At 40.6% G+C, this 19,646-nt stretch overlaps 2 protein-coding genes across 3 annotated transcripts in view; one reads left to right on the top strand and one right to left on the bottom strand.

The window, feature by feature from the left end:
* RB195_001465 (uncharacterized protein) overlaps window positions 1-19,646 on the top strand; it is a gene marked incomplete at both ends in the record, with an annotated part of 34,880 nt that overhangs the window by 6,671 nt on the left and 8,563 nt on the right. The window contains 10 exons of one of the 2 annotated variants that reach the window (XM_064198251.1): window positions 8,783-8,935; window positions 10,219-10,308; window positions 10,549-10,617; window positions 10,673-10,741; window positions 11,133-11,258; window positions 11,315-11,504; window positions 12,415-12,474; window positions 12,664-12,669; window positions 12,724-12,739; window positions 17,016-17,121. In XM_064198251.1, the coding sequence (XP_064054130.1) occupies window positions 8,783-8,935; window positions 10,219-10,308; window positions 10,549-10,617; window positions 10,673-10,741; window positions 11,133-11,258; window positions 11,315-11,504; window positions 12,415-12,474; window positions 12,664-12,669; window positions 12,724-12,739; window positions 17,016-17,121 (885 nt within the window). Of the gene's footprint in view, window positions 1-1,976; window positions 2,042-2,576; window positions 2,738-2,817; window positions 2,906-8,782; window positions 8,936-10,218; window positions 10,309-10,548; window positions 10,618-10,672; window positions 10,742-11,132; window positions 11,259-11,314; window positions 11,588-12,414; window positions 12,475-12,663; window positions 12,670-12,723; window positions 12,740-17,015; window positions 17,122-19,646 lie in introns of those variants that run through there. The other variant, XM_064198250.1, reaches the window with a different exon arrangement.
* Window positions 18,454-18,831, bottom strand: RB195_001466 (uncharacterized protein; the record flags this gene model as incomplete). The annotated part of the gene is made up of 1 exon (XM_064198252.1): window positions 18,454-18,831. The coding sequence occupies one exon, from the start codon at window positions 18,829-18,831 to the stop codon at window positions 18,454-18,456; it is 378 nt and encodes a 125-aa protein (XP_064054132.1).

Below are 19,646 nucleotides of genomic sequence, written 5' to 3'. Positions count from 1 at the left end.
GTGTGTATGTGTGTGTATGTGTGTATGTGGTGGAGATACTGAAAAAACGCGGAGAGATGTTGGAAACCAGGTAGGACCATCGCGAATTGCACCGGAAAGTGCTGTTAGCGAAGGTCCCACTTCGGTCCCAACAGCAACGCCTCACCACACTGCTTGGAACACAGCTGCTTGCGCCGGGGTACCGAGCTTCATGTCGTTTTGACCCGTCTGAATTCCCCCTTCTAGCGAAGCACTGTTCGTCTTCGCTCCAACTAAAAAACTCTGCGAATTCACAGTTCTGCTTTCTACTTTTTCTTTTCAGGGGAAGATTCCCACTCGTATCGTTCTTCTATTTCATCTCTCCTCACCTAAAAACTTCTACCTGAGAAATATCGGAGCTTTCGCTGGTTATCGTCTGCTCAAGCGGAGCGAACAGAGCGATTTTCAAATACTTCAAAATTCTTCATTCGGAGAAGAAAGGTTAAAAATCGAAGCGATGTTGTTCAACATACCATGTTTCAAAAATTAAAGATTTTGAGAGCATACTATAAAACTGTGCTTGCTCTTGGTGTTTCATTTTTTATCAGAAAACAATATTCTACTTAAATTCACTTATAATCTGGACTATGGATTCGAGGAATTTGAGGAGTCAGTTATGCTGTTCTTTGGTCCACTTGTTCTACAATTTATCAATGGCGTAATCGCAGGCTGTTTACGTCTGTTTATGGATGTTTGCGCGTACGGAAGGTATCTTACCTCACCTTATGTCTTAATGAGTTCATTTAATGTTCACATGCTTTCCCTGCACGTTGATTGCACCGATTCAACGGTTTTCTGTGAATGGATCTCATCTGCGGGCGTCGGTTTGTTTCTGATGGTCGCCCCGCCACGGAGCACAGACCACCGATCTTCTGTGACCGCGTATTTCCTACTGCTGCGTTATATGACTTATAAATTTTAGAAAGTGGAAAGAAATGGAAGTCGGACTTTCTCAGAACATATGCATAGACCATTTTCTTCTTGTATATTCACAATTCACATTTACAAATAAAATATTCACATTTTTAAAAAAAAATTTTCAAAGTAACGCAATTTCACAAGTTTCAAAGTTACAGTAGTTTGCTGTCTGGATGAGAAATCTGTAAACACTCAGAAAGAAATTCCTCTAAAGTCCATAGTTTTTCAATCCACTATTCAACACTTTTTATATTTGCCGTAATTCAGATAATTTTTCTGTTGCCATGTTTCATGATTTTCGAATGGTCACGAACGCAACATTCCGATTACGAAAATCCAGCGTAGAAATCTAAAATTACTTAGTTAAGAAGAAAATCCACTCGTAAAGTAATTGCAAAAATTCTGCAACTGATTTCCTGATTATAGATATCTTCTGGATTGTAAATACTGGCTACTACATGTGATTTAATATATAGCACTAATATTAAGCCTACACACCCTTACCAATAAAAAATACTTATGCAAACTTATTTCTTTATTCTCTTTGAAGAATTTTGTCTAAATTGTTCTAAGAAGTTCATAAAAAAAAGTCTACGACTAATTCTTTTGTCGAGTCAAATTTGGTCAGTGTCCTTACAATGGTTTCTGGTCCTGGATTCGTTACAAGGGCAGCGGAAACGAAGTGCTTCTCACAGGATTTCGCCCCTGGATTTTGATCCCCGCCACACGACGACCACAGCGCGCGACAGCAACGCGGTCGAAATGGAACTTTTTCACATTGGCGAAAACGTTTGAGAAAATTTAGAAAATGTGACAGTAAAAGAGCTTAGTCCAGTACTAAGTGATATCGAGTGCAAAGAAACCAACTGGACCACTTTAGAGCGACGAATAACTCTTTTTAGATTCACTCCAAGTGCCATGAAAGTTACAAAGCTGAGATATTGCCGTAAATGCATCCATTAATTTCTCCAAATTGTCGTGTGTCACCTTCTAGATCCTATTTTTCCAATTCAGACTTCCTCAAAAGACTTTTCTTTCAGGAATGAATGATAAAAACACAGATCAGCTTGACATCCACACACTTGCTGGTGTTGTTTTGGCGGTGGTAAGTCTCTTTACCGTACTGTACAGAACAGCGTTTAACAACCTCGTGCACAGCTCATTAAAAATCAACACGACATCGTACTATGCTATCAATACTATGCCGTGGCTCACTGAAAGTCGAGCTTTCAAAACAGTGTCAGTTCCATGATGGTGGAATGCTCGTAGCCGTCGCTGTCTGTTTATACTTCTCTCCTCAGCAAGTGTCACGTGTCGCCAAATACAACGAGCACGCGTGACAACACGTGTCTTGCACGTGCAGACACGTGTTGACACGTGGTAGACGCCAAGAAGGGACCCATATGGACGCTACATGACAGCGATAAAAAATGAGATGATAATAAATAAAGGTGCGGTGAGTTAAAAATATGATAGACACAGTTAGGAATATGAATTTGAAAAAGCTTCACTAGATAAATAAGGCATGGCAGTTGTATCAGTAGTCTTTTTTTTTAAATGGTTAGAGTATTGCAGCGATCATCCACAGCTGATGTATAGAATGTTTATTGATCGGCCAAATTTCATCTCCTTCCTTTTAGGTTGCGCCGCTTGGTGTGGCCGCAAACGCTTACGTATTCGTAAGCGTGCTACGACGACGTAAGACTCGTAGTTCATTTTTGACGTTATGCGCATCGAAGGCGCTTTTTAACCTCATCACTTGTTTTGTCTTCCTCTTCTGGTGTACACCAACAGCATTCAGGTAAACAGTCCACAAATCTCTCACGAAAAACCTAAGTAATGATCAATTTCGTGAACTATGATAAGAACACGCTTTTGCAGAGGTTCGTATTTCTTGCCACCGATAGTAGGTTTGATATTCGGCGACGTCATCGGTGGTATGGTCTACTTGGGCGGAGTCATAACGCAGGTAATGGTGGCAGTTGTCCAGAAATTCTGATTTTGTCTTCTCGGAATAGATATTTTGCATTGAACAATGTGCTTCGTAGGTTCTCGCTTCGGTGAACCGGCTCATCGCTTCGTTTTCGATTCATGTCTATAATAGACTTTGCACGCTTCGGAACACTTTGGTGATTCTTTTGATTTTTCCGTCAATTCTTCATTTCTTTAAAACAAAAAGGAACAATAGTTTTGAAAAAAAAAACTATTTTGCCAGCATCTGTCGATTTTTGTCGAGAACTTCCGGCAATTCTTGGTAAAAGATGGGTCTTGCCGCATTTTTTAGGAAAAAAATAATTACGTTCAGCAGTGCTTCAGGTGCTAGTGGTCCTATGCTGGATCGGTACCCTCGCCTTAGCGGTCGTCTATTTTCTCAGTAAGTTCAAATTTTAAATGTTCACTGCTTTGCTGGATTATTGTGTGCACGATAATTCCTCCGCTATTCTCTCCCTAATCGTCGTAAAAAAAAGCGAAAAGGGAACCACTTTAGATCCTTCAAGAGGTACGACAGAACGCTCCTCTATATAAATGCTCTGTCCCCTCAGCAGCCTATTTATATGTTTCACTTGAAGAGGCTGGCAAGAAGACATCACAGATCTTCGACCGCTCGCATTTGGATGCGGCGCGCATCCAAATGTAACGCGTTACAACTGAAATCGTCGCATAAAAACAGAGTCTTCCAAGCAGCTTTTTTGACTTGGAAGAGATGAGGTGAACCACCCCGGATCCCGCAATCTACAACCCTATCTCTAGCTTTTCCTTCAGATTTTCTCAGCACGTCAGATTCCTGGTATGTTGGCCTTAATCAAACATTCTACAGCTCGGTCATTAGCGAAACACAAACCTCGGTTTGAAAGAAAAAAGAATCTAAGGAAGAAATTCTTGTTATACGTCCAATATAAAATGAATGACGGAGGGACCCACGTCGGGCTTGGTTGACGGGTGCGACGGGGAGGGCTGATTACTTGGGAGTCTCCCAGTTAGGTACGTCTACGGACTTATGAATAATTGATATTTAATTCATGCATCTCGCACTACTTGGTAGGGAATCTTCTCGTCACTCAAGTTGTTTTTTTTTCCCCGCCGCCTTTTTGGAAGCCGCTCTTACTTTCGGAGAAACACGTGACGACCTCAGTGCCTTTCATTCTTTTTATTTTGGCATTTCAAAAAAGTTTATCTCTGGTCATCGGAGTAAAGCAAAGCAAACTGCTCGAAAATCCAGGTGTTACAGTGGTTTGTGGATACTGGCTACAGCGGCTCCTCTATCATTCTGGTGTTACAGCGGCCCTAAACGGAAAAGAACCTTCCACTCACTGACTGAGGCTCCTCAGTGGGATAGTCACAATATCCGGAGCGTTATTGAACGAATCTGCCTAAATGTAGGCTACATTGCAGAAAAACTCAAAATATTCATGACAAACACCTTTCATAACCAATATCCGAGCATTTGTCGCAGCGAGAATTGATCCTCATAGAAATATTCAACTTTAGTTACATATTCCTTGATGTGAGATATTCGAAACTATTGTATGGTTAGAAAACAAGTAACAATGAAGAGGGAAGGGTGCTGGGGACCAGCTCTCGTTTCGCAAGATCGCCAAGATCGTTTCGAAAATTACGCTACTTTTTGAGTGGTTTTTTTCAGACGGTGTCGGCTATGTATTTCACGAAGATTTCCTCATTTGGCAAGGAGACGGTCAACAAAAATCTGAAGATACTTTTAAGGATATCGGTTTGATTGTGTACATCTCCACTGCGACTATGTTTATTCTAAACACCATCACTTTCGTGAAGCTGATTATGCTTACAGTATGCCAATCTTCGCTTTATTCCGCTACAGTACATTATTCCTAGGATTTTTAGAGATCAAACACAGTTCTGTCTAACTCAGAAAGCACAAAGAGAATGAAGCGAAATCGAGTGCTTTTTGCACAGGTGCCTTCTGTTTCGTTTTTTTTTCTGCAACTGGAGGATTATTTCGGTGTCATGAGAAAAATGCAAAACTACAGAAAGTCTCTCAAGACTGTCTCTACCTTGTCGACATGTTGTTTGCGCAAGTGCTGTCTGGACTATCCTCCAACAACTGGTGGAAATTTTTGTGCTTCTCTTTCATATGGATAGCTTTATATACGATAGATGGGTGAGAAAAATTTTTCGACTTTTTTTGTCTTTTTTTTTTCTACAGCACGGGCGAGAACAATTTTTTCAGGTTTGTAATGATTATTTTCACCAAGGATCTATGTGACCCTATTCGGAAAAAGATCCACGAAATCATAAAGTATATCTTCCCTGGTCTTCAACCGTCCAACGATCTTTTCAAAAGAAGACAATCGAGGATAGTGACGAAGGCGAGCTCTTCATAGGTGATCGGGACTCTGGATTGCACGAAATCTCTGGATAAATCACCAGGAACAAAACTTCACCTTGCCTAGGCACAGCGGGGAATTTTAGAAAGAACTTACCCACGTGAATGGAAAATTAACCTAAAACTGGTTCACATCTGAAGTCCATATGAATTTTACTGTACGTTCGATCTAAAGATTTTCCTCAATTTCTATAGCACTTTTTAAGAGCGTGTATATATTTATTAAATATTTTTGTCATTTTTGCACACAAATAAACAATTATATTCTGCTGTTCTTAAAGCAAGCTCCCTACAGAGTTTTTTTTTAATGTTCCATTCCACCTACTAAATGTTGGAATATTTTCCACAAGGGTGCAGGCGTGCAGTTCCTTCACACGCAACTGCATCTAGCGTTCATTTGCAACGAGCGGAGGACCAGGGATACGGATTTGTTACGGTCGCGTCGCGGTCGCCCATGCAAACATAATTGTCTATATAAGACAGAAATTGTTTAAGAAATACTAATGAAACATACGTTTAGAAATCTTCATTGCTTGATGAATAATGTCATAGGTCATGTCTTCACCGTTCCGCTATGGTTCATAGTCCATTGGATAAAACGGATACGGTCCATATCTACCGATACCGATACAGCACCAACGTGGACTGTACGGTGAATACGGTCGATCTACGTGGGGATGGTTGGGTGGGGCTCGTGGGACATCCTGGGGAACGTAGATTTTGCCGAGCGCTATCGCTGCCTTCTCCTACTTCCGCTTTAAGGGCATCACCCACGAATCTGAGTGGTACAGATTTCAGATGGAGTATTCGTATACGGGAGGTAGTAGGTTATGGAGAGGGAGTGATTCCGTCCATTTCTTCCTAATTGCCGTAAAAACGGCTCTGAAGATGCGGCGCGTGCACAAGGCTGGCGCGCTCCAATCGAACTCGTTGTAGAAAATAGTGTGCCAGGACGCCCGAAGTCGTATCTTCCGGACCGTTTTTTATGTTAGTTAGGAAGAAATAGACGGAATCACCCTTCTCTCCATAATCTACGACTCCGTGTAGGCATAACCCACTGAAACCTGCACCACCGCAGATTCGTGGGGTGATGCCTTTAATTCTCTCATGAGGTCTTTCTCAGCTCACTTGCTTGGGTCCATGTATACACCTGAAAATGAATCAAATGATCTGCCACCATAAATATAGACGTGATAAAAATAATTAAGTCATTGAGTTTGTAATAAAAATCCAGATAATCCTCTCGATATTATTGCCAGTACTTTGATGTTCCCTGAAGAATTCTCTCCACTCGTCTATGGTCTTCAGAAGATTCACTTCGGTTCTTTTCTTTTCCTCCCCAATTCGCTTTTGAACGATACCACTAGCCACTGCAATACAAAAAAAACTTTTTCCTTCCTCACTCAAGCGAGTGAATTAAAACAATTTCCCAATAAAATGTTCTCAACTTAGTATTATTCTTTTCCGTCCTACTCAACAGGGGCCATTCGTCCAGATGTATCATTGTGCCGCAAAGCCACCGCAGTATGTGTGTAATTATGAATGACTGCGGAACTTTTCCCAAAAGAAAGGAAAAAAGAGCTATGAATAGTTTATGAAGGACAAGAAAAATTGATTGGAGAATTGATTGAGAATGAACATTTCAAAAACAGAGACAAATTGGAATTCAAGAACAACCCGGAAATATAAGCGTATCATAGCACCACGCGGATATCCGCTAACATCACGGCAACGCGGCTACTAAGGTAGGCACAACGATTTGGGCTTTTTTGGTTTTAGTTTCCGGGTGTAATATCCTAGGGGATGATGACTTGTTCTGGATGAGGCATTTGAGAGGATATATTGCAAATGTTCTTACTTTCCAGGCTCTGACGAAGGCGACAACGCCGAAACGTTAGCCATAATAAATTTGTTAACAATCTTGGCTGTTGCTTAAATTCGACTATCAATAAGCGTATATTTAAAATTATCTTAGCAGGCGACAGGTTTCATTTGAGGGCAAAACAATTTTTTTCATCTTTTTTTTGTCACTACGGTTGATATGTTTGAGGGAGTGAAAGCAAATGTGCGAGGTTTAGAGTAAAGATATTTGATCCAGGCAGAAAGACACAACAAAAACGCTGCTGCACAACGAATTTGGTCCAAAATTTATACCAGGAAATACTGCGATGACGTGTTTCTGAGTAACAATCAACTATAATTTTGGTCTGGAAATTCTAATTGAATTCGAGTTCGAAAGAACAAAATTGGCGATTTCGATATTGTGGAGGGGTGCGGGACAAGAAGTACCCGTGAAAACCGGCTGACCGCTCCTGTCCTCCCTTCGGCACCGCGCGCCTCCGCGTAATTACGGCTGCCGCTCCACCAGCTAGATATCCTCCACGACCGCCTGAGATCACCTACACCCCGCCTCCCTATTGCTCTCTAATCAACGCCGCGCGCGACTTTCGTGCCGCGACGAAGCGGTGGATAGTGCGAATTTTGAAGGAGGGAGTGAAGAACGAATTGCCGAGGCGAATTCTGATGTACGGATATAGTAAACTAAGCGCATATTATTGGGAATAAAGGAGAAGAATAAGTAAAAATTACTTCAAAAAGATGCTCCAGGGAAAAGAATAACACGCATATATTTTCAAACGTCTCATAATTTAACACATTTCATGCCCTAAGTTTTCTATATAAACTAGCAATGCATAAGTATGTGTTTGTCACGATGCCATTCAGCGGATTCGTGTTCAACCTCAACTGCAGCACCTATAATAACAGTAAATTTATGCGCTTATTACTTTGTATACATTCTTTGAACTCCTTTCTACATTTTATCTTTTAAAAAATTTACTTCGATATAATGTTCATATAGATGGCACGTCAAATATTTCAATATTTGCTTGTACGTTTTATACAGTTTTATATAATAAAACTTTGTATGGTTCTTCAAACCTCTTTCAACAGCGTTTCATCACTTCATTTCTATCTGTTTTCTGCATTACATCAATATGAAAGGTTAGGTGTATCAGTGGCGAGGAGAGACCTTTGTATCTTCCAGATAAACCTTTAGGTACAATGTATGTCTGCGAGGCATTATTCGCGCCTCCTTAATCGTTGGATGCCAGTTTTACCCAGCTAGATAAGCAAAAAGAAATCCATAGAAAGCGAAAAATAGTAAAGAGGATAGCATAACATTGATCAATGGGATATTTTTTGAAACATCTCTTGCATTCCCAGAGATGAATGAGTGCTTTCCACCTAACAACTCGAAACTGGGTAATTTCATTTTCACTCGCATTTCTAAATCGCATATCACTTGTACAAACCTATTTAATTCTTTCCTTCTTTTATATTAACTTACAAGCACATTTTATGTAGACCTTCGAACAACATCTAACACCAGGTACTTTCCTTTCCGTTCGATTTTAAAAGCGCATCATAAGAGCTGTAAGCGCGGCGGAAAAAAATCGCCGTAAGAGTGGCAGACGCGGCGAAATGGGTGGGGAGGGTGGCGTGGGCGGGGCTCTTGAAGACGTAGCACAGGAGGAGCAACCAGGCTACTGTAGCGATCATGACGCTATCAGGAAACGCGCGGTGCAATTAACGACGCTCATCAGCCTCCTGGATACGCGGCGGCACATCATACGGGTACCTCTTGACCGTTCCCCATTGTGGAGGTATTCGGCAAAAAAAGTAGTGAACCTTAAAAAGAAAAGCGGATGATTGGTGTCTAACAAAAAAAAAACTTAGCAGAACAGAAGTCTGAAGCCCAGTGTTAGAGGAAGACCAGAACAGGTGGTTTTTTGAATTCGAGAAATAGAGATTTCTCCGGAAATGATCTATGATGTCCTCTTTATCAGTCCAAGATCAAGAAATATCAAAACACCTCCACTTTTGTGCCCTAACAGACATCTTTTATCTCGCATTTACACTCTGAAAAACTACTTGCAGTTTACTGGAAGAAACCAAGCGCTTCAAAACCTGTTTTTGATTTTTCTTCCACAACTTCGCAATGGACAACTATTTTGAGGGAGCATGAGTTATGCAATTTCAGTTTCACAGACTAAAAACCGAGTATTTATTTTCCTGGAACAACTACCGCAACTGAAAACAACTTAAACGATTAAAAGAGAAGAAAATAGTGAAAGCAGAGGTTTTTGAAGGAACTATGAGGGCTTCGGGCTTTTCATGGCGAAAAAAAATCAATCAATTCATAAAATGAAACCAAACAGGTGAAATAAAACAAAACGAGTGAGAAAGCGAAAAAACCCGTGCCCATCGTGGATATCAAATTAGTGATAACATTTCTCGAAAATTCTCAACGGGGTACACGATCCGACTGCTCCGGTCACCCAGAAGTTGAGCAAGCTAGCCCATTGAAGACTACAGCGCACATATTACCTAGGAATCGAAAAAAGTGTAAGGACATCTGTTGAGGTTCCTTCATTTGAACACCAGGAAGAATTAACCTTAGGTACTCATTAATTTTTTTTCATTAATTTTTCCACTTCTCTCAAGATACTGTTCCAGATGCCTAAAGCTGTATCCTTAAGTGACAGCGGTCGAGTTATCAGTGTCTGACCTATGATGACCTACAAAAATGTGCCAGAAATTTCTAGCACATGAGAACTGTGGGGAAAGTGCTCGGGGCCGTGGACAAGACCGGATGTAGGTCATTCTCCGTGGATATTTAAGGGCAGTTGTCGCAATGCATGCATGTGGCTTCTTCCTCGAACACATCTTATCGGCACGGAACATTCTGTTTGAATTATTTGCACTACACATGTGCTCGTTTTCCACTTACAATTTCCTGTTTGTTGTTTTCTATGTTTACCTTCTGTGTTACAGTTTCCTCTTTACTAAATTGAAGATCTCCTTTTCTATCCTACCCAAACCAAATGTTACCGTTTGATTTTACCCATATTTTTCAGACCCGAAAAGTGTTCGATATGCATTTTCTTCTGCTTCTGGCAGGTTTTCTCGTCTATACGACAGCTCAACCAACGCAGAATTTCAATAAGGTGAGTTGAATACTTGATTGCACAGGTCATACAGAAACTCTCAAATTTTCAAATGTTCATCTCAAGATTATGAATAATCGCACTACAACTATGGTACTGTACTGTACTGTTGTACTCGAAAATCTGAAATTTCCAACGAAGAGCGAATATTCACTAAATATTTTGTAATCGGATATTTTTCCCGATTGCTTACTGGTTTACGACCAAATAATTAACTCTAGGAAAATGATTTTATTGCAGATTCCAAACTTTCCGTTTCTGCAAGGAGTTAGTGCCCTGGGGCTACAAGAATTCCAAAAGCTGTTCAACGTAAGTTCTTCTCCGTTCAAGATAAACTATGGGGGTTAATTAAACACAATTACAGACTCGCGACTTGACGCGCTCACAGTGGGAAGCGAACATTCTTAGATGGGCGGAAAAATTTAATGTGAAGGTAAGCGATTTTTCCTATTTTCCTATTAAATTTCAGCATTTCTGCATTGCACGAAAACAAAGAAAATGGAAAGTAGACATTTAAAGAAAAAAAAAAGAAACTTGAGATTAAAATCTTAGTAGAAAAAAGAACCTTCTCAGGGGTGGACCACATAATTTTTTTTGAATTTGAAGGTTGGAGATTCTAGAAAAGATAGTTTCTAGTATGATGTAGTATGACTGCGATGAGGATTAATTTTTATTTCACCAGTTTTTTTTTGGCAAAGTAAGCATTTGTCTTAAATCTCAAATCTTATTTCTTCCTTAATTTTCTTTTCTTCAATTTCTGAAATAGTTAACTTGTATTTTTGATTATTTGTTTGTTGATTTGAGATAGATAATCCCCTATTCAGCAGTCGGTTTTGCAATTCAAGCAAAAAGTGGAGAAAGAAAAGCAAGCAGCCGAAGATGAACTCCTAGAAGCGATGGCAAAACTAATGCAATTCTTCAAGGAATACCAGGATGTTGGCGATAACAGCGTAAGTATCACGTGACAAGCACATGTCGGTGTGTTGGGAATTCTCTCAATTTCCAGAAATTGACCTGGAGTCAAGCGGATGCGAAGAGGCAGGAACTCGTGACAAAGTTGACACCGAAACAGCAGCAGGCGGCCGCAGCGCTCAGCGAAATCTTCGCTCCCGTCTACGACGAGCAGACGCAGAAGCAGCCCGAGCAGTACGTGCCAGGACCATATGGACCTCGTGAACGGCAACAGTACGGTGTTGGTGAGCAGGCAGCTTACGGCGAAAGTCCCTACGGGGAGAGACCGCGACGAGAGGCGCACAGATTTGAGCGGGTGGATTATTAGTGATCCGCTATTATTATTTATTAATATTACTGTTGTCACTTCTACGAAGTAGAAGTGAAAATCACGGAAATTATTCTTTTTATGTTGGATAAATATTGTGTTTTAAGGTCTTGTTTGCAACTTTGTACATGTAATGTATAAAAATATCGTAATCTTCGAGAGCCCTGTTGAATTCAGCCCATCGAGAAAGAAGCGCATTTGCTACCGAAGGAACTATTTGAAAGTGAAAATAAAGTGAATGTGGTAAAAGATGAAGTCAAGAAAAAGTTGGGAAGAGATCCACAAATGATAATTTATATGTCCATTCCCTAGTACCTAGTGCCTCTTATGACCCATTATTGTATTAAAGTACGCAAGCCTCGAAAGTACAAGTTTCGTGAAACTGTAACAAGGAATATAGAAAATAAATATATGGGAAGAATACAGGAAAGCATCGCTTTCATCAGCATCTAAGAATTGAAATTCTGCAATAGCAGTTAAAATTTATAACATTCTAGGAATTAATTCTATTAATATTACTCAGCAACAATTACCGTAACTGCGACAATCATTTGCTCAACGGATTTTTCCCTTCTTGAATCAGGTCGACGAATCAGATGGAAAACGGGAGGTCTTTGGCGGCACACAACTAGTCAGTGAACAGTAGACAGAGTCCATCCAGCTTTTTTTGTTTACTTCTATGTGGGCGTTCTCGTGAGTGAGTGATGTGAGTCAACGGTGCCCTGCTTGATAACGTCCGCTTTTGTTGAATCATCGAATTATTCGCTTGATTCAACGACGTCGTTCGATCGTCGATGCGATATCGATTCCTCGCCACTCAGCTTCAGCAGGCCAACTTTGTAAATCCGACAACAAATCCACCATCGCATTTTCTACATTTTCTATTTGTAAATTTCTTTATCTCCATTCTTTTTTCTCTGGTTACTTCTGGCTTTTCTGGACGTCCTTCCGTTTCAGCAGTTCAGGACAGCTGAGGACGTCGAAAAGCGGAAAAAAATGTTGAAAATGAGATCTAATTTCTGGAATTTGCTTCTTTTTTCCTCCTAGAATTTTACGTATTCGATAAAATTTTCTAGCGTGCGGTAAGCGATACTATGCAAACATCATGAAACCTGCTACGACGATGCCAGTCTAAGGACATACACCTCTCAGGTACCGAGCTCCGTTTTCGCCATTTCGTGACAGTTACAAGACGTCCCCCCCCCCTTCCGCGGATAAATTACGCGCATTTCGATGCACTCGCCAGTCGATGAGCTCGGAAAAACGCACACACACACATATACACGCACTTCTCGCAAGTGTAAAGCACTACAGTGTGCGCAATTCCTCCTCTTTTTCTGTTCACATGCCATGGGAAGCGGGTGTCACTGAGAAAAGGTAAATATAACTTGCGTTCGAGCAACACCGCGAGACCATCCCTTCCTCTCAAAAATAGAATTGATTTTTTTCGGTGGGATTTTCACAGCTTTGCACGCCTTTTCCCCATCAGTTTCATTCTCGAAAAGTCGACTGCACCAGTTTTATGGACTTTAATATCTAATACAAACTTTGGACTAAATATCCGTGAAATATCGGTGTTTTTTGGAGTCAAATTCTTCTAATCAATGCTTTTCCATCTGCATACTTTGCGGCGCTTTCGTCATATTTCAATCCGAATTTCAATATTCAGTTTTCCCGTTTTCAAGGTTTCGGTTCGTAGAAACGGGCTCTAAATTTGAATTTGAAGGATTCTCTCAAAAAGCGCTTGCAGAAAAAAAACAGCAGCAAAAACCGTGCATCTGTTGCACGATGACAATTGTTCATTGTAACATGTGGAATTTGTCCAGAGTTGAAAAGTGTGTAGGTAAGGACGGTTCCAAGGACATCAGCTCGCAGTACATATTTCTGCAGAAAAGAAACGTGCGCAACTCGTCTCGGGCAAACCAGATTCTGCAGTCTTAGTCATGCAGAAAAGTCGTTAACTGCAACTGTCCCGTCCCCATGATCCACGAGACACGTCTGAGTCATCCGACGTATGTACAGTCTTCGATTTTCGCATGCGAATGTCCTTAGCTTTATTGATGAGCTATTTATGGTTAGCGCACGTAAGTATTCATTGCACGTCCACTTTTGCCTTCGTTTGTCCCCTTCCCGGTGTGTGATACGCTGTGAGTCATTAGTCGGTCAGTATTTTTGACAGTAATTTAGCCTGTAACCCACCGCTGGATGTGAATATGTCCGTGTAAAACACGAAGTTACGCATTGAAGTCGAAGCGTTTCGTCCCGATGGGTTGCCTGGGATTCATCTGGAATGTTTTGGTTTTTTCCATCCACTCAGCTGACCAAAAAATTTAGCCTGTAAACCACCGCTGGTTCTTTTGGAAAAATTATAGCAAAATTAAGGTCTCAAAAGTTAGGGGTAAATTAAAAATCGAGATTAGCGCGTAGATTTAGATCTTCAGAGGAGTCATGACTTTATCGTGTACTCTTGAAGATACGAAATGCTCGAAACGAAAAAAGATATTAAAGGATCACTGGAGGTTCGGTGAGAAATTATTTTCCTCATCAGAACAATACTCTAACGTTCTGCGCACTCTGAAATTGTCAGCGTACAACAGTGTATGGATAACTTTATAGTAATTATACTGCAATCACAATAAGATGACTGCAGAATGAAAAGTTTCGAAAAATCGGTTGTCGCTGGGTCTGGCAATGCTTTTTTTTTCTTACCATGGATTATTATTATTGGACTCCTCTCTCTTCGCACTGTGCCCCAGTTCCTTTATCCCATGGATTTATTCGCTGTTTTTTCATTATATTTTAATTTCGTATGAAATGGAGATAACTTGAGGGTCAACCCTATTCGGAGGTGGTTAAATTTGCAGAAATTAAACTGAAAATCCTACAAAAATTCCGTACAGATGACAAATTCTTCCTGTTTCCGCTGTTATTTTGGACTAATTACCCGCGCAGTTACTGTTGCGTCCCGTAAGCGTTTCTTATCCGCACGTAAGCCGCGCAACGCTGAGTCACGCTCAGTGCGCTAGAAGACAACCATTTGCAACGCAAATATGGCCGATGACTCGTCGTGCATTTTTCTCGACTCGACACCTCCACACGATACACCAAGGGGCAGCCAGAAACAGAGTCACTTTTCCCTTCGCACTGTCCGGATACCACATAAAATCCGTCAAATCTCACTTAAGAGCCCTTCATATAACGTGTAGTCTTCAATCTCGATTCTGGCTGATTCTTTCACTAATTTTGCATCTGTACTGCATCGAACTAGTGACATTTTATTCGGACGCCTTGCGTATTCTATACTTACTGATAGAAACTGTTCAAGGCGACCATACCATCTAATCTCAACCTAATATTTGCACCGATTCACCAATTGGAGACGAGCTTGGAGCAAACAAACGTCTGCGAAAGTGTTAATGAAATTCAGAACATCCTGTTTGTGCAGTAAACAGTCCAAATTGACGTGTTCTCGGTGCGGATTACACGGCACTTGCTGGAGAGACGTGATTGATTTTAGAAAATCCGAAAACAGTAGCGAAAGGCTATCTGTGGCTATCGTTTGAAGCAGAACTCTGAAAATTACAAGAAAAAAAACGCCTTTTTTCTATTCCTTCTTGGCTCTTATTACTCTACATAGAATTTGGCGCAGAAAACAAAACAATCAAAAAAAAAAATGATAAAACGATGACAAATACTACCCTAAAGTCCCATAGATAAATCCGGCTCCATCATAGTGGAAAGACTCATTCCCTTTTTTTTTACCCTCGCTTTTTTTGCTCGACAAAGGTTTTCTATCGAGTTTTATTTAAACAACAAAACATAAGAACAAATACAACTGAGTTAAACAGTTTCGAAGTCATCTATGGGATTTTAGGACAAAAAAAGTTGGTAAATAATTTTTTCTTTCTGATTTGTTCCGTATAACTGCTACTAACCGAATACGCACTATGCAGCTTTTACTTTGAGTTTTTTGCCACTCACTTTCTCATTCCTCGTTTTCGGATTTTTTTTTCTCAAATTCAATACTTCTTCCTTTCTTCTTCCTCACCTTCTTCAGTGATCGGCGTAGTCTCTTTGGGAATACCAGTGGGAACCCTATTCGCATGTCTAAAACGGATCCTAAATCAACGTTAAACATGGACAAAAAGTGGGGTTTCTTTGTAGGACCAGACAACTCGTCCAGTACCGATAATCCAGTTTTCGTGTTTTGTACGGTTGGAGCCCAGTCGTTGCCTCTTATTCTTAGGAACTACTAGTCTTTTTTTACGGTGGTGACGGACGCTTCAGACAAATATGTAATCCTTTGCTTCCACTTCGCCAATCCTTTTGATCTGTGGGTCTTAGAAAAGATACACCGGCCCGGATGGTTTGATATCCCCGAATATTAATCCTTCTTTGATTTTGTATGGCTGAGTAGGAGCAGAAAGAAAAAGTACAAGAAGACGACAGTTAAATATTATCTGTCTTTTGTTCATCTCATTTTGAAGTTGGATAGACGGACAGTGCATGTGCGAATGAATGAATGAATACATGAACGAATGAACTCGTCTCTACTAGCAACAAGCGGTCTTCCAAGCCAGAAATTGCTTCTATGTAATCGTATCAAATATGAATCCTAAAATACAGTGTCCTGTAGATAAAAATACAGTACAAATGCGTTCGTAGGTCCGCTTTTCCGTTCCTTAACTACCCTATAAATTTCCGTGCGCTCGCATGTAACGCTCAGCTTGTACGACGCTCATCCGCGCCAGCCGCATCAGATTTGTTTGATTCTCCTCTTTCCCATATTTCCAATGCAAACATTCCACGGACAAGACACATTTTCATGCGTTACGCGCCGATGGCCAACCGTGTTGCGAAGCTTTTGAAGTCCACTGAAATCTACGAGATTAACCGATTTCTGCCTCAACGTTGCCGCTTTTCTAAAGACCTCTCCTTTCTTCATGGTGATATTCGAATCATTATGATATGATAATGTGCATTTGTTGCCATTCGCAAGTGTTTATGAGATCCTATTTTCCTTGTAGAAATATCCAAGATTCCTACGTCATTGCCTTAGCATTTTTTCTCACCCTCTGCTTGCTCCTCTACCATAAACGAACTCTCCTTCCTTTCTCCTGCCTTATCCACAGCATTGCAATTTCCCGAAGATTCTTCACAGTTTGTTTTTTCTGTTATTCTTGTAAGAAAAAGCACCCTATGCCCTGCCCGGTATGTTTGTTTTGAAAAACAACAGAAACTATCGTGACCAATTTCACTGTTGTTAAGCCGTACACAGGCCACAACTCATGTTTTCCTGCAGAACTCTAGAGGCTATATATATATATATATATATATATATATATATATATATATATATATATATATATATATATATATATATATATATATGCTACTCTTTGTGGTGAGTATGGTGTAGCTGTTACAGATTCCGCTTCCTGCACGATCGATCGGAGGTTCGAATCCGCCCTAGTGGTCACCAAGCCCTTCATCCCTCCGGGGTCGATATATTGGTACCAGACTTGTTTGCGAGGGTAAAAGCACTGACTTTGCGCATCGACTAGCCACTGCAAGTCACTGCATAGGCCAGTTACGCGTTCGTAAACCTCAAACGATTCTGAATTGAAGTGAACGTGGGGGCGCATCCCAAGCGGATTGATTAACACCAGAAACTTTATCCTTTTTATCCTTTATGCTACTCCTTCATCGAAAGACACCGACCTTTCTCTCTAGTGTTTGCTGGATGTAGTTCGTAGGTTTTAATACTGAAACTAAAAAACTTTATATTTTATGGAAATTTGTATTCATTGTATCATTCGTATCATTTGTATCAGTATTTTCAAAGTCTTGAAATGGTCTAAACTGAAGTTCACAGGATCGTTGGGCTATGTCGATTCCAATTAAAAGAAGAATTAGGATGTTTTTGTATGACCATCACCTCTTTATTTTAAACATTTCTTTGCCCCTTTTATAGTTGTGACAAATTTTCTAAACCCTTTTACACTCCATCATCCCAAATTAGCTTCAAGTCAAAGCCGAATACGCTAGAAGGTCCGTCGAACCGCCACCAACTGAGCTGTGCAGAATTTTTGTTAGTTTTGAATTGGAAGCGACTGATGACAAGTTAGTCCAACAATTCTGCCGTTAACTATGCACACAACAGCAGGAAAACAACATCAACCGAAAAATAAACAGAAAATACGAACGAGTAATCACGTCCGAAAAAAAATCGGAAAACTGGGAAAATTCCTAAACACTTTTGATTTTTTATGCGATCAAGGACTATTAATTAAAAAAAAGCAATTCTCACGTGGAAATTACATAAATAAGTAGCAGTAACCTTGGCTTAGGAGAAGTGCAGCTAATTGTTGATGCATTGTATTGTTTGCCTCATCCCTCAGCTGAGGTCGCTATATTCATCGCGGGCGACAGTTCCTCAGGTGAACGAACAATACGGGCTGGCAGACGGACGACGAAAAAGGCGCGGAACGTTCCCCTGAATGTTCCGAGACTAATGAGCGCAGCTGTTTTTGAATGTTCTGACATGGTTGAGTTGGAAAGTCGCAAGTCGCTTCCAAAGAAGAAATTCAGTTGCACTTGCGGACTGTTTTCTTCGCAGATCTATGGTTTAGAATTCACATGCCTTCTACCGTATTCGTGATCTATACTACATGTTTTTTGAGGTTTCTGATCAATATGCGTATGTGCTTGTAATACTATCCTTTGAAATTCTTTGATAAGTATTTCTGGCAATCCAATGTGCACCTTGAGGACTATGCACCCGCTTTTCTACCCTCTGAATGTACCTCCATTTTCTGAAACACTTCTGGACAATTTGAAATGATTCATTTGTTTCGCTAGCTACTCTAGTGTCTAAATGACAGCCATTCATTTACATTTCTGTCAGTTGCCTCCTCGTACTGTTCGAAGCTTTGTGCCGGTATCACCTTCTCAAGGTCACATTCTTCGACATGGAAAATTCTTGAGAAATTGTTGCAATTACTTTTCAACAAAATTGGAAGATCTCTACTGGTTGCGGGAAAATGCGGCTCGAACGAAACGCAATGGTCATCCTTCCATTCAGTATGATCTATATCCGCATTGTATGTGTGGTGATCAAGAAGCCAGAATTCTCTTAGTCTCTCTTTCGTCAATGCGATCACCTCGGAACGCTCGTAAATCTTAGCTACAGCTATCTGACCCTTCACTAAAACATCTCGCGTCGTGGATTTCAAATAAATCATCTCTAAACATTTCACAGGAGTCGTTGAAGTGGTTTTTCTTCTCCATTAGATGAAAATCTTAGTTGAATCAGCGTGACCTGTTGGCGGCAAAACGCATTATTTTTCGGAAAAACTTGTCCGTGCACACGCTCGCGCTATGTTTTCGATCGCTATGGAGTTATGTTAGAAGTAATGTCACTCGTGTATAACATTCTTGTAAACGGTACTTGTTTGCCTGGATACGGACGCAATGCACCTTCTGCTGGGGGTTGGTTGCAGAACGAAAAAGGAGCGCGGCAGGTGCATCGCGGTCATTCGTGCGAACATAACCGCAGGATACTTTCCAAATCCACTTCCCAAGATATGAGACGACTCAAATTTAAATCGATCTGAGTACTAGTGGAATTTGTGACACTTCTTTGTGAAGCGCAATTTCTGCTACTGCGCAAATATTGCTCTGAAATACGAAAGCGCCTTTTGATTTTCGAGCGAACGTGACGATTCTGCGGCTCTTTTCAGATCTTTCCATGACTCAAATTATTTTAAAGAGATTCGTGTTTTTCCTCACCATTGTCGCCTTTGACCGTATTGATTTAAAAGTTGTTTCGCTTGATTTCGATAGAATTGATTTGGTTGAAAGGTGTGTCAGTTATCATGAAATATTAAGGTCTTTTCCATCGCTTTGGGCCGGTGTAGTGTAGCGGTTAGAGATTCCGCTTCCTGCACGATCGATCGCATGTTCGAATCCGCTCTAGTGGTCACCAAGCCTTTCATCCCCTGGGGTCGATAAATTGGTACCAAACTTGTCTGCGAGGATGAAAACACTGATTTGACTT

This window comes from Necator americanus, chromosome IV (genome assembly GCF_031761385.1).
Source record: "Necator americanus strain Aroian chromosome IV, whole genome shotgun sequence".
NCBI classification, from domain to species: Eukaryota; Metazoa; Nematoda; class Chromadorea; order Rhabditida; family Ancylostomatidae; genus Necator; species Necator americanus.
This window is presented reverse-complemented; position numbering and strand designations above follow the sequence as displayed.